The 15,890-nt window shown below is 43.7% G+C and overlaps 1 protein-coding gene across 2 annotated transcripts in view; it reads left to right on the top strand.

Annotated features, from left to right (window-relative positions):
- ST7 (suppression of tumorigenicity 7) overlaps positions 1-15,890 on the top strand; it is a 245,792-nt gene that overhangs the window by 130,986 nt on the left and 98,916 nt on the right. For both annotated transcript variants that reach the window (XM_026648736.1, XM_026648735.1), the window contains exon 2: positions 4,251-4,333. In XM_026648736.1, coding sequence (XP_026504521.1) covers positions 4,251-4,333 — 83 coding nt within the window. The remainder of the gene's footprint in view (positions 1-4,250; positions 4,334-15,890) is intronic.

Here is a 15,890-nt window from a genome sequence, read left to right as displayed (position 1 = left end):
CCGAGTATCGCGTCCAGCTCTTTGTAAAACCGGCAGCTCAAGGGCACAGCACCGGAGTGGCGGTTTGCCTCCCGCGCCTTGTGGTAGGCCTTCCGCAGCTCCTTCACTTTGATGCTGCACTGAAGTGTGTCCCAGTCATGGCCCCTTTCTGTCATGCATCATGAAATCTGTCCATAGGTATCATAATTCCTACAGCTGGAGCGCAGCTGTGACTGAACTGCCTCCTCTCCCAAATGCTGATGAGGTGCAGCAGCTCAGCATTGCTCCAAGCGGGGGATCACCTGGTGTGTGGAGCAGGCATGATTACCTGGAAAGATGTGCTGAGACCACTGCCCACGTCACCGAGCAAAGAGGAATGGAACTTTCAAAATTCCCAAGGAATTTAAGGGGTGGGGCTCATGGTTGGTCACCTGAGGGCAGGGCAGTAGAGTTCAAACTGATGACCAGAGAGCCAAGAATAGGCATTGTGGGACACCTCCCGAAGGCCAATCGCAGCACTGTAATCGACCAGGGTGTCTACACTGTGCTGTAGCCCCGGCTCAGAAAGCTGTGCGCCTCTCGTTGGGGTGGTATTTTTACAGCACTGCAACTGGGCAGTTTCTGCGCACTAAGGGCTTGGCAGTGTGTACACCTCGGGAGTTACAACGCAGAAAGCTGCTTTACTGCGCAGAAACTTGCCAGTGTAGACAAGGCCTAAGAGGAGGGAGCTGTTTTAGCAAGAAGCAGTAAAAGTTAACACAGTGGCATCCAGCAGTAAGAGAGCGAGAACACGCAAAGAAGGAGAAACCAGGAGCATTGGCACAAAGATTGTATCACTAAAAATCCCCTCCACAGAGAGCGATTTCTGCTCACTTCTGATTATTAAAATATGAATCAGTATAGACTGTTTGTGATGAAGGCAGTGGCGTACTTTCCAGATGCCCTATGGAGGAATTGGGCATATTCAAAGGGTGAAATTCTATCCTCACTTGCACGAAGTTTGAGCAACTCTGCAGGGCTTAGGGTAGATGTCCCTTTTCTTTGTCCCCCTGTGCAGGGACTTGGGGCTACATGCTTTGTATAAATGTGGATCCAATATCCCTTCTCCCAGCTTCTGACAAGCACCATGCCAACAACAGTCCCCTTGACAGAGGGCCTATTTGGAGTCTGTGTCAAGGAGCCGGTAACGGTCTTGGAGTTCATTAAATAACACACCACTGAATGAGAAAGGAATGAAACTTTAATAAAACAAACTGGACAGCATCTTTGGTGAACTGCTGCACACAGCCATGTGGTGTTCCTAACCCATCCTCCAGGGCACATCTCCAATTACCTATGTTCATAATATTGTCCCTTGTGAGGGAGCGACTCTAAATCATAATCTTCTACAAACATATCTCTACAGAGCCCACTTCCCAAAGCACCATGGGTATGGTGCTTCCCCTGAGCAGGAGCTGCTCCTCTGCCCTAATCCATGGAGAGGCAATCCAGAGGTTAAGTGGACAGAGGAGCTTGCACAGTCCTCTACGTGGACAAATTTTCCCTGATGTAGCGTTCATTCAGTGTGGTTGATAATGATAAGATCTGAGTGACTGTGCTTAACTCATCGGCTCTCAAGACAGAAAATTCTCTTTTTGCAACAGTGCCCTCTCACAACTCAACAGAAAATGCTGCTTTAAGTGATATGGACAGAATCAATATTCCACCAAGACTCCAAATGGGCCAATATCAATGTCCCAGTTTCTAAAGCTGGAAGCCACCATAACTTTAGTATTTTGGCAAATCACTCAATCTCTGTCATTAAAACATTGGGAAATCAAATCCCACTTGGGCGATGTTTCTGATTTAATATGACAAACTCTAACGTTCCATGCCCCATTAGGTTACTCCTGCGCACGGGAACTGAAGGGGAAGCACCTCAATAAAGTCTACTGCTGTTGACCCACTGAAGTCATCATTGGCATTGTAGCAAAGTAATAACCGGCACACATGTACAACAATATCCCAGCAGATGATTTTTTTCAGGAATATATTAGCCTAAGAAGGGCAGTAGATTTAGTTGGCAGACTATAATTTTATCAGTGACACCATCAGGGTTCCAGTTTGATTATGTCTCAAGCTTACATTTGCACTCCAGAATGAGGAATATTTTCTTCAAAAGGATGTGTGGGTGGTTTGAAAAGAGCAAAGCTATTACAGTCTTTGCATTTCTCTTCCTTCTCAGCATAGCTTGGGGCTGGATGTAGCAGGCACTAATGTTTCAGGTAGTTTGTATTTGAAAAGAAATAAGGTGCGATGGAAATCCTGAATATTGCACCTGTTCCTCAACTGGTGTAAATAAGGATAGCTCCCATTGAAGACAATGAAATCAGTGAAAGTAGGTGAATTTATACCAGCTAAGTTTTGGCTCACTATTGCTTCCAGTTTGTTTGAGGGGTAAAACTAACACAGAACTAAAAAGGACGGGGTCTGGTTCTTGACTCCACCCTGCCAGTTTGGTGCTAATGTAAATTCAGTAGAATGAAAAATCACACATACACACTCTTTAACAATTTCTAGTTCCTTCAGGAAAAATATGAGAAAAGATGCATGCAGAAACAACACAAAGCTGCTGCATGGCAATTTCAAGTTCTATGTGATTCTTTTCTGGAAGACAATCCTATTTCTTACTGAATATTGAAAATTAACCACGTGCCAGTGAGGATTAATAGCATACCTTCATTATCTCCTCTCCATATTTCAGTTTAAGTTTGTTTAGCTTCAATAAGGATCATTCTTAAAGACACAGAAAAGAACTTGAGTGAACCCACCGGCCTCCCCATGCCTTCAATCAGAGTTTTAAATGGCTGTTTTATAGTTAAATACAAGTCTGTTAGGTGTGTTCAGAAAACAAAACAATAGAGTGTACAGTGCTGGGCATGGCCTGGGCAATATCTCTGACCCCCCATCAAGTTTGACCCTGTGTAGGTCATGGGCTGGATCACTTTGGGTGGTGCAGAGAGGTGCAGTGTCCTCCGGTGAGGACCACAACACTCTGGGATTGGAAGGATTTGTATGTAAAATCTGAAAGAAATTAATAGGGATCAAACCAACAGGATTCCATACAAGCTATTCCAGAGCTCTCTATAATTGAATAGGGAATGATTTCATTGCTAGAGAGTTGGGCTGGTTTGTTGGTAACCATCTTATCCAATTCTAAAGCAGAGCTATAATTCTATATTAAATTCTGTAGGATGGTCCAACAAAAAACTACAGAAAGTTGATTATTTTCTCTCAAATTCTATAGGAATTCTCCATAAGGGACTGAGGGGGAGCAGCTGGTGATTCTACTGACAGTGCTGTTGGAGGGCTTCATAGAAGGCCAGTTAGCCTATCAGGGCTGAATTAATTCTTCCGTGGCTACCATGGCCATGACTCCTCCCCAACCAGCATGCCTGGTTTTGGGGGCTGTGCTAGTCCTCAGCAGGGTCCCCGGTGATTCCAGAATGAACTAGACTGGTAAAGCTAGTGGGGTTTTTTTCCTAGTCAATCCATCTGCCATCACTGTAGTATCTGAGCAACTCACAATCTTTGATGTATTTTTCCCTCCCAGCACCCCTGTGAGGAAGGGAAGTGTTGTCATCACCATTTTACAGATGAGGTGCTGAGGGACGGAGAGACTAAGGGCCAGCTTTTTAAAGATATTTAGATGCCTAAATATGCGGATAGGTGCTTGGTAGAATTTTCAAAAAATTGGAGTTAGCCACCTACATGCTTCTGAAAGTCCCATTTGGCACCTACCTGCATCTTTAGGTGCCTAGCTACCTTTAAACATCTGTCCCCATGTGGTTTGTCCATGGTCACAAGTCTGAAGCGGAGCAGGGAGTTGAGCCCAGGTTCAGATTGATTCATGATTCCCCATGATAGGTTGGGGCGGATGAAAGATACTGTATTGTCTGCCTTAACTACTCTGTTGGCATTTAGCTTTTCAAGAGCTTTAAAATGCAGTGATGGCATTGTGCAGTGGGGAGTGGAAAAAGCCAAGTGAGTATGCAAGTGATTTGTAACTCCTTGTGATGAACTCTGTTGTGAAAATGAGCTCCTGTATGTAGAACACTGGGCTGCATCTTATCATGTGTGGGCAAACTAATAGAGATGTGCTTTATATGATTTTATTTTTAAGGTGAGCAAGTACCGTAATTTATTCAAAGTGGGGGTGGAGTTGGTGGGGAAGCCAAAAGGGAGAACCATTCCTGCTGTTGTACTCATGATTTCCTCTCTTTCTCTTTCAGTGAGTATGTTTTTGAACACATTAACCCCCAAGTTCTATGTTGCCTTGACAGGCACTTCTTCATTAATCTCAGGTCTTATTTTGGTAAGTATTAGATACATTATTTTTATTTAACAAATTTCTTGTTATCCACAGTGTGATGGACACTGTCATGATTCGTGGGGGCAACATTTGGATCTGTCTTTTGTTCCTCTTTTATGTTTGTGCAGTCCAAGACATTCTTAGTATTTTTTTTCCAAAACAAATGCTTCAGTGTCATTTCTTTTTAAGGAAAGAATAACTGCCAACGGCCCAGTACTTATGAGCAATCCTATAATAATTCAAAAATGAGTTTTCATGTCAGGGGTTGCCATAAACAAATATAACAAAAATAAAAGCCTCCCTTAGAGGGGACAGAGAGATTCAGAGGTTCTTGGTGTGTTCATTTTAGACTGTTAAAGCTGGTGATGGCTGTGGTAGAAGTATCTCATTAGAAAAAGTGGGGGAATTGATACTGGTAATGAACCCAATTTCATTGTCTTGTTTCCAAGGGATGATTATTAAAACAGAGAGAAACATATTTTTAAAAAATATATATATAGATATTTGGGCTGTCAAGCGATTAAAAAAAATTAATCGTGATTAATCACGGGATTAAAAAAACTAATTGCGCGATTAATCACACTGTTAAGCAATAATATAATGCCAGTTATTTAAATATTTTTGGATGTTTTCTACATTTTCAAATATATTGATTTCAATTACAACACAGAATACAAAGTGTACAGTGCTCACTTTATATTTATTTTTTATTACAAATATTTGCATGGTAAAAAAACAAAAGAAATAGTATTTTTCAATTCACCAAATACAAGTACTGTAGTGCAATCTCTTTATCTTGAAAGTTAAACTTACAAATGTAGAATTATGTACAAAAAAATAACTGCATTCAAAAATAAAACAATGTAAAATTTTACAGCCTGCAAGTTCACTCAGTTTCTACTTCTTGTTCAGCCAATCACTCAGACAAACACGTTTGTTTATACACCTCTACCCCGATATAACGCGACCCGATATAACACGAATTCGGATATAATGCAGTAAAGCAGCGCTCCAGGGGGGCAGGGCTGTGCGCTTCGGTGGATCAAAGCAAGTTCGATATAACCAGGGCCTGTGCAACCCCTAGGCGAACTAGGCAGTCGCCTAGGACGGCAAGTGGTTGGGAGCGGCACCTGAAAATTTGGGGCTCCACTGGGTCTTAGTATCCACCCTATTGGTTTTCCTATCCCTGTTCTGACACTTCCTGCAGGCTCTGAGTCTTCCTGGGAAGGGGATCTGGTAGTTAAAAGAGAAAAAGTCTCCAGCCTGCCAGACCTATTAGCACAACAGTGAAACTGTTAAAGAGCCATTCAAGGGGTAATGAAGACATTTAACAGGCATTTGCCAACCCCCAGGTATCTACTGTCAGTTTCTGAATGTACTGACAAAAACAGTTGTGCATTACTGTAATATTTACTCAGAACATGTCAGGACCTTAGTTTAAAATTTGCTTTAAAAATATTTCATTAGTGAGTTGGTGAAGATTCTAAAAACACATCTCTAAAAAATCCTTGCATAGATTTTTAGATGCACAATCATTTTTAGCCTTAAATGCTTGGATCTTCAGACATATGGTTTTTTAAATAAATTCTTCAAAAGACCACCCTTATCTAAAATACACATTTTAATTACTATAGTTAAAAAAAACTTACTTCCAAAGTCTTCTTGTCCTTTCTGTCCATCCATTTCTCCCTTCATCCCCCGCACCCCCCTCCCCGCCCCAAGGAAGCAACAGCCCTTTGCTTCCAGATAGCTGGACAAAGAGTTTCCCTTTCTTTACTTCTGACTATCTGATTAACTAGTTTTAAGCAAAATCAGTACCTTAGTAAGATATAAAATCCTTTGTTATGCCTAAAATCTTTGGAAACATATTTTTTTAAAGTTGGTGAAATTTCATAAACGTGTATTGTTATGGAGATCACACACAGTAAATTAGTGTTCCCTTTTTCTAAAAGCAATGAACATTATTATGAACACACTAAACCACTGTGACTGATTAATTTAAAATAATGTCTATTTCAGTGAGTTAAATATGTAGTAATCTGGAATGATTACTTTATGAAGGCTTAAGAGTACATTTAAAATATAAAATCAGCTTAGAAATACTGATTAAGAAAATGTAAAAGAGAGAAGAGGTGCATCATGTATTCCATAATATTTAATGTTGTATTCAGCAAGACAGCTGACTCGCTCTTACTACAAAGTTTTTGCAAATAAATGTCTGACAAACTTCAGAGCATATTAAAAAACCTGTGACTGACATTTTTTATTCCCAAGTTTAGTGCTTTTAATTAGGTACCTTCTGCATGTCCATTCTGCATGAGGGAGAGGGTACAGGGGTCTCTACGGGGAATGGTGACTCTCCGCCACCGTGAGGCGGGCTGGGCGTCTTGTTGTTCTTTCTGCCTTGTCCCTCCACCGCTGCCCCCGCCAGGCTGCAAGTTCAGGCTGCCGCCGGGCATAGGAACACCAGTTTAATAATACTGCATAGGGCCCCATAAATCCTAAGGACGGCCCTGGGGGCGCCAAAAAGCGGTGCCCTGGCTCACCAGGGAGGAGCCACTTTCCGGAGGTACCGGGGAGCCAGAGCATCGGCTTGCGGTGGCAGCGAGCCCCAGCCATGGAAGAGCCAGCGCAGCACAGGGGGCCAAGAACCCTGTCCAGGCTGCGGCCTGGTGCCCCCCCGGGGGGCTCCTGCAGGCTGCAGCAGATGCATGCGGGCAGAGGCCCCCCAGCTCCCCCCTCGCCACGCTCGGGCTCTGCGGCTCCCGGGCATGTGAGCTGCCGCCAGGGCGCGGGGCCCTGAGCCTGCTCTGGGAGGGGCAGCAGTGGCGGTGGCGGCTCACACTCCTGGGAGCCGCGGAGCCCGAGCGCAGTGAGGGGGGAGCCAGGTGGGCGCATGGGGGCCTCTGCCCACATGCATCTGCTGCAGGACCCCCCAGAAGGCAGCTCCTCCCTGCTGAGCTGCTGCAGCGGCCCAAGCCCGGCAAAGCCAGTGAGTGGACTCGGGGTGGGGGCCGCCGGGGTGGGGTGGGGAGGGCTCACGGGGGGGCTGTGCACCCTCCAGGGGAGTTCAGGGGGCGGGGAGGGGGGAACCTTGTCTGGGGAGCAGCCCCTGGGCACGGCTGGCCCCTGGGGTCTATAATGGCTCGTTGGGATTTGCCCCTCAATGAACCAATGTTATGGGGGGGGGGCGCAAGATGGAAGTTTCACCTAGGATGCAAAATATCCTTGCACCAGCCCTGGATATAACGCGGTTTCACCTATAACAGGGTGAGATTTTTTGGCTCCCAAGGACAGCGTTATATCGGGGTAAAGGTGTATTTGCAGGAGATAATGCTGCATGCTTCTTGTTTACAATGTACCTGAAAGTGAGAACAGGCGTTCTCATGACACTGATGTAGCTGGCATCGCAAGATATTTATGTGCCAGATGCGCTAAAGATTCATATGTCCCTTCATTCTTCAACCACCATTCCAGGGGACACGCATCCATGCTGATGACTGGTTCTGCTCAATAACAATCCAAAGCAGCTTTCTTTTTTGGTGGTTTGCGTTCTGTAGTTTCTGCATCAGAGTGTTGCTCTTTTAAGACTTCTGAAAGCATACCCCACACCTCGTGCCTCTCAGATTTTGGAAGGCACTTCAGATTCTTAAACCTGGGGTCGAGTGCTGTAGCTATCTTTAGAAATCTCACATTGGTACCTTTTGGTATTTTGTCAAATCTGCAGTGAAAGTGCTCTTAAAATGAACAACATGTGCTGAGTCATCATCCGAGACTGCTATTACATGAAATATGTGGCAGGATGTGAGTAAAACAGAGCAGGGGACATACAATTCTCCCCCAAGGAGTTCAATCACAAATTTAACGCATTTTTTTTTAATGAGCATCACCAACATGGAAGCATGTCCTCTGGAATGGTGGCCGAAGCATGAAGGGGCATATGAATGTTTAGCATATCTGGTATGTAAATACCTTGCAATGCCGGCTACAAAAGTGCCATGCAAATGCCTCTTCTCACTTTCTGGTGACATTGTAAATAAGAAGAGGGCAGCATTATCTCCTGTAAATGTAAACAAACTTGTTTGTCTTAGCGATTGGCTGAACAAGAAGTAGGACTGAGTGGACTTGTAGGCTCTGAAGTTTTACATTGTTTTGTTTTTGAGTGCAGTTATGTAACAAAAAAAATTCAACATTTGTAATTCGACATTTCACGACAATGAGATTGCACTACAGTACTTGTATGAGGTGAATTGTAAAATGCTATTTCTTTTGTTTATAATTTTTACAGTGCAAATATTTATAGTAAAAAATAATATACACTTTGATTTCAGTTACAACACAGAATACAATATATATGAAAATGTAGAAGAAACATCCATAATATTTAATAAATTTCAATTGGTATTCTATTAACAGTGCAATTAAAACTGCGATTAATCGCGATTAAGTTTTTTAATCACGATTAATTTTTTTAGTTAATCACGTGAGTTAACTGCGATTAATCGACAGCCCTAATATATATTGGATATCTTGATAATGTCCTTTTAAAATATACATGCTCTTTTAAACCTGTCAGACCCAGACTAGGGTCTGACAGGTTTAAATGCAAACATATATACTGGAGTCGACCTTAACACCAGCATAGGACTAAGTTACCAAACCAGTGCATCTGTTCACAAGAACTCAACCTTATTGGCCACATTCATGGAAATAAAATGAGAAGTGTTGAATCCTCAGGGTGTACAGTATCAGAGTTATTATTATGCTGTTTTTCAACCTTGATGCTGGGAGCTAATTTGCTACTTAAACAAGCAAGGTTTGTCTTATATTTTTATTGCTGCTCAGTCATTGTCCAGTCCTTTGTTTAAAAATAAATCACACATTTATTAACTTGCTGATTACCACAGTTGTGGTCTCTCCATTTGTAGAGTGCTTACAGGAATGCTCTGCATTACAGCAATAACCTGAAACAGACATTATGACCCCTATGCCCCTCCTCACCCCATGTTGCTTGGCGCTGCAGTAAAATAACAATGCAAAAATACTGTTATCTGAGCTGATATAATGCCTTATAATCATAAATGAGTTTGGATTCAGAGCTGTATTTTACAGTTTGAGCCCATCTATAGAAGAAATGTGATTCTAGATGTGTACCCAGCACTTCCACCATCTCATCCTTATTCTTCCCCAGTCTGTCACAGCCTGGTACACGGGGAACCAGCAGATCTCAAGTAAAACATCAGGTGTGCTCCAGCTGTTCAGAGAGCTGCCTTGCTTCAGTGTTTACAAGCAACTGAAGACAATTACTTAATGACTGCACCTTGGGCATTCTTCAGAACTGCTTGAGCTGAGCCCCAAAGCACAGAACAGCTCTTCAGAGAAATCACTTCGGAATATGATTGGAGAGGTTCAGCGGTCACGTTCAGACCAGGTGTTAGCTAGTGCAGCTCCTTTGAAAAGAATACATTCAAGGGAAGGTTCTGTGTATTAAATTCAATACCCTTGGAAGGTAAACATATTAACCGCCACTAACCAGCAGGGCTAGGAAGGACGGGAGAAATATAGTGGCTCCACTGGCATAGCTCTATGCTTGGTGATGGGGAAAGGGGGGTGAAGGCAGTCAGAAGAAGTAGCAGGAGGGACTGGCTGTCCCTTTGGAAAACTCTGATGGAACTTAATAGGAAGGAAACCAACAGAGTTCTATAGAAATCACTTCTCAATCAATGCAATTTAGTAGAGTGAGATCTTATATATAGGTTTGCTTAGCCATCCTGTAGAATTGTATAGCAAGGCTGTATTCAATTCTATAGGAGGGTTGAAAAACTATAGAAGGGTTTTCCTTTTCTGTTACATTTTCTGTGACTTTTCTAAAATGGGTGACTCAAAGAAATGGGCACTAGTGGGAGAATTGCAAGAAGGAAGTGGGTCTATATGTCTTGACTTGTGGGGGATATACGTCTTGACTTGTGTGAAATGTTGGGGAGTGATGAATGAGAGGCAGCAAGAAGCATTCAGGTCCATGATTTGTGGAGGAGAAAAAAAGGCAGCATTAGAAAGAACCAGAGGCATGCAGGTCTCTAAGTCAGGTAGTGCTGGAGCATAGGCAGCAATGTAAGGTGGTGAGTGGGAAGCCTAGAAAGGTGGTGGGTGGGAAGCCTATTTATCCATGACTCACCAAGAGACACTGTAGTTACAGCAGAATCAGAGTCTCTGGCGTGGGGGCAGAGCATTCCCATTGGCAGGACTCAACCCATGGAAACCGTGCAAGAGGAGATTAGACTGTGTGAGCTAAATGTTATATCTACTTTGAGAAAGACTCACTCCAATAACGGAATCTCTCTGTATGACCAGCCCACAATGAGCAAGTTGGAGGAAATAGAGAAGAGGGAGGAGGAGAGGTATAAGAAAGATGGGGAGCAGAGGTGTACCCTCAATACTGCCTTTAATTGTCTGGTGATTAGGTACCGCAGCTGTGCATGTATGAGAGACACCTGAGATAAGTAAATTGATTAGACAGGGAAAAGCCAGGGAGTCAACATTATAGACAAGCTTTGACTGGGATGAGGGGACATGTGGTCAATGAACTGGGTGGTGGGAAGGGAATTCAGCAGAGGAAAGCTGTGGTAAAAGTGATCTGTGGTCAATCAAGACAGCTGTGGGAAGTTGTTGTGAAGTAGTACTAGGAGATCACTGGTCCATTTAGCCTGGTAACTTCACCTTTTCTAAGGGTACATCTACACTACAGGGGGGAGTCGATTTAAGATACGCAAATTCAGCTACGTGAATAGCTTAGCTGAATTCGACGTATCACAGCCGACTTACCCCGTTGTGAGGACGGCAGCAAAATCAACCTCCGCGGCTTCCCGTCGACGGCTCTTACTCCCACCTTCGCTGGTGGAGTAAGAGCGTCGATTTGGGGATCGATTGTCGCGTCCTGACGGGACGCGATAAATCGATCCCCGAGAGGTCGATTTCTACCCGCCGATTCAGGCGGGTAGTGTAGACCTAGCCTAACTAATCTAGCATTTCTAACAATAGGCCCAGCAATATGGTAAACCTATCACCAAGCATAATATAGAATATTTCACAATAGGTGCAATTCCAGAACACCCATTTTTAGTATTAAAAATGAAAATCTTCAAATGAAGATTAAATGAAAATCTTTTCTAAAACAAATGTTCTCTTATCATATCTAAATTACTGTGATTTTCATCCTGCTAGCTGTGCTTATGTTCTTTGGAATTTTCCACCATATGGTCTGCTTTGGCAGATTTCGTCCCACTGTGAATTGGCTGTAATTACTAAACAGAAGGAGAAATCACAGCTACTGCAGAATTTTAGACGAGTGGCAAGTGATGGTATAGAAGACACCTCACTCATCTCGTGTTTGTGTCATTTCCAATATATAGCAATGACTCCTGGTGGTGTTCAGCTTTGGGGAATAGTGTGTTATATGCTAATCTCAGGTTGCTCATATGTAACATGGTACTTTCCCCTGTCATTTTGCCTCTCTTTTCCTCTTACTCCTTGGGTGGAATTCTGGCCCCCCGGAAGTCAAAGTGTGTTTTGGCAGTGACTTCAGTGGAGCCAGGATTTCACCACTTCTTTCCGGTCTGCATAGCTCAGGAAAGTACTCCTTTATTTCTGTTACAACCAACCTCGCCATTAGTTGTTTACATTACATTATTTAAAATTAACAACTCAGGTGGCACTAATTAATTCCATCCTTGCTTCTGTCCCTTACAAGTCATTCACGGGATAAAATCAGGGCCTAAATAAAGCCCCTAACTGCACCACACATACAGGCATATCAGGGAACTTGGTTTCAACCCAGCTGTCCCCAGCTTGGTTCCAATTTGTAGTGTAGCGGACATCACTTAAGAGAGAAAATTTCTCAAAAGATATTTTGTTTTTCTGATTCTGTCTCAGGCTGCAGACTAGACTCCCATACATCCTGAGCAAAGCACTGGGACACCAGGCTCTGCTGTTTCAATGAAGCAGACTTACACATTTTCAAAGGTGCTGTGTACCTAACGTTCTCACTGATTTCAGTAGGAACTGGGGTTACTAGACACCTTTGAAAATAAACCCACTAGCTGCTACAAATGAGGGAGTAACATTTTGAAAAGCACATAAATGACTTAGGAACCTTAGTCCCATTTTCAAGGGACTTAGGCATTTAGGGTCATTGGGGCTAGGGTGGTGTTTATGCAATGTATACAGTACTTAATTTGAGTCCAGGACTAAGCCCCGGCACCTCTACACTTGGCAGTTCATAGCCTTGGTGTCTCTGGGCTTGCCACGTCATTTATGAAAGTAAAAAAATTGCCTAGAATCCAGAATTCACAAAAATCAGGATGCATTTATGTTCTTAACTGTCTGCAACCAACTGCCCAGCTTGACAAATGCTTGTGAACCTGGTTCTATGTGTTTGCACAGCCTCGTCTCCTCTCCTCTCCTCCTCTCCTCTCCTTCCTTTTCTCCCTTGTTCTTCCCTTTTGATTTCTTCAAGGGGAGCAGTTTCTGGGACTTGGAGTAGTCAGAAAGCACTGTGAAGTAACTCCTTTCAGCAGTCTCCATGTAATAATGTCCTCCCACCTAGGAAGTGCCACCTAGAGCTCAGTGAATAATGGATTTTTCAGTTCTCTGGCTTTGTGCGCTGTAGGATGTAGAACCACATATTCGTTGAGCTCCTGTTTTATGTAAATTGCCAGCCCGTATTTTGGGTGCTAATTGCTGGCTATGAGTTTATAGCCATTGATTTTGTGAGTTAGGGCACTCACCTAGGATGTGGGAGACTGAAGTTCAAATCACTCTTCTTATTTATACAAAGTGGAACAGCCCCAGTGAGGGGATTGAGAAAACCCCACATCAGAATATCCCGTAGCCCAGTGGCTTGGACACTGTTCTGCAGTATAGAAGATCCAACTTCAAATCCCTTCTCCACATCAGGCAGAGGGAGGAAATAAATCTGGATTTCCTACATTTTAGTTGAGTGCCCCACCCATTGGGCTAACACTGATAAGTGAAGTGACAGTACCACCACCATCTCTCTGTCCATTTTGTGACTGTAGTCCTCCTTTTCAGTTCCAAACAAAATGTTTCATTTCAACATTGCCAGAACCTTTGGAGTTTTTTTTTTTTTTTGGTTGAGTGGAAACTACATGATGAACTTGATACAAATCCCTGAATAGTTTCGGTCAACCCAAATCTGCATTTTTCGGGGAATAAACTATTAGTCTGAAAAAATTCTCCGATCGCTATGGTGCCAACTTTTCCATATTGTAGTGGGATCCTCAAAGTTTTCTAGCTACTAGGCTAGGAATTATAGGACACCTCTATTGCTCAGTTCAGTAGAAGATGGTGGAAGATAACGATCTACACGCAGTCTACCCTGTTAAGTGGGAAACCATGACTAACATCATAAAACTGGTTACCAAACATCGACTGTCAACCTCCTGGTCCAAAGAGCAACAAAATAAGCCTACCTTTTCAGGGCCAATTTAAAAGGTAGATTGGACCTGGGGTAAAGATCTGCCAGTTGAACGTTGAAGGCCTCTCACTGTCCAAGTGTGACTACCTGGAGAAAATGCTGAAGACAACCAATATCAATGTCCTCACCCTCCAGGAGACACATGTTGCAAGAAAAAGCCCGTTGCTACAAAATCAATGGCTATCAATTCATAGCCAGCAATTATCGTACAAAATATGGGGTGACAATTTACATAAAACAGGAGATCAATGAATATGTGGCTCTACCTCCTACAGCGCACAAAGAAACAGCTACAATATCCTTGCGCATCGGCAAGCTAATCATCATTCATGTACACCTCTACCCCGATATAACGTGACCCGATATAACACGAATTCGGACGTAACGCGGTAAAGCAGCACTCCATGGGGGCGGGGCAGCGCACTCCGGCGGATCAAAGCAAGTTCGATATAACACGGTTTCACCTATAACGCGGTAAGATTTTTTGGTTCCCAAGGACAGCGTTATATCGGGGTAGAGGTGTATATAAACCATCTGGTGCATAGTGGCCTCAACCAACTCTGCAAAATGCACAGGACCCTGCTGTATTTGTGAACAACTGTAATAGTCACCACACATAATGGGCCTATGCAGCAAACAATATTGCAGGTGAAGAACTGATACACTGGGTGCTGGCAAATGATATGCTTCTCCTTTTTGATATGAAACCGTGCGTTACTTTCCACTCTGCAAGGTGGTGCAGAGGATACTGCCCTGATCTGATGTTCATCCCTAAAGATGATACAGGCACATCGATACCCCATTGCAGATCATCCTCGATGACTTCCCGAACAGCCAGAACAGACCAGTACTGACCCCAAATCCCAGTTCTCTGCTCAAAACCAGCACCGTGCTGGAACTTCATAAAAGCAGACTGGGCCACTTTCAGTATGACTGTGGACAGTACAATCGCCAACTTTTTCCCAATGTCAAAGACTTTGACTGTTTTATTGTGCTCCTCATCTCTGGTGTAAAGAAGAAGATCCCCCGGGAACACAGGTCATTGAACACTCCTTGGCTCTCTGCAGTCCAGCAAGAGCTCCTCTACAAATCTGATGAGTGTGGAGACCCAGAAATTGGAATCACTGGATGCAGCAAGACAGAAATGCTGGCTTCAATGTGTAGAAGGTCTAAACTTCACACACTCGAGCAGACGCAGCTGAAATCTGCTTGAGACACCTTGGGGCTGTAAATCCCACACAGGCCACTAGGCTGCAGGTGAAAGCCAACGCCATCGCTGCTAAACTTTTGTGGACATCAAAACAACCAGTGGACAAACAGTATCTCAAATAAGTCCAGCATCAGCCTTAGCAGGTGATGTCCAAATGCGCTCCATTGTCCCAATGGACATTGACGCAGTCATTGCAGCCACAAAATTGGGAAAAGCAGCAGGAAAAGATGGTATCTCTCCTGAGTTCCTATATAACCTTGGCCCACTCGCATGGAAATGGAGGATGCAGCATTCTGGAGACCGGTGAAACCCCCCCATATGGAGAGAAGTCAAGGTCATTGCACTCATAAAGCCTGGAGAACCTGAAGATCACTCTTCTAGTTATAGGCCAATCTTCCTTTTGAGCACCACCTGCAAGGTGATGCAGCGTATGGTGCTGAACCGATTCAGGCCCACTGTGGATGCCAGCCTACCCAAGGAGCAAGCTGATTTTCAGCCACACAGATTATGCTGCAACCAGTTCTGGCCCACACTACAAACATCGAGACTGGATTCCAATGAAAACTAAAGACCAGTACTGCTTTCATTGATCTGTCAGAGGCATATGACAGAGTCTGGAAGGGATGGTCTGCTACTGAAACTGGCCAAAGTGATTCCCCATGTACAGAATCTCAGGTTGCTGTACACCATGCTTTTGGCTGAAGGATGCATGTATACCTTGCAGGCTAAACCAACAAGCTGCTCACTTTGTATAATGGGCTAAAAAAGGCTCTGTACTTCCTCCAAGGTGTACACGAGTGATATGCTTGAAACAATCATGCAGAAGTTTGCGTATGCTGATGATTTGGCACTTGCAA

This window comes from Terrapene carolina, unplaced genomic scaffold (assembly GCF_002925995.2).
Source record: "Terrapene carolina triunguis isolate 2854851 unplaced genomic scaffold, T_m_triunguis-2.0 Scaffold68, whole genome shotgun sequence".
In the NCBI taxonomy this organism is placed as follows: domain Eukaryota; kingdom Metazoa; phylum Chordata; order Testudines; family Emydidae; genus Terrapene; species Terrapene triunguis.
Note: the sequence above shows the minus strand (reverse complement) of the source record. Positions and strands in the feature narration are given on the sequence as shown.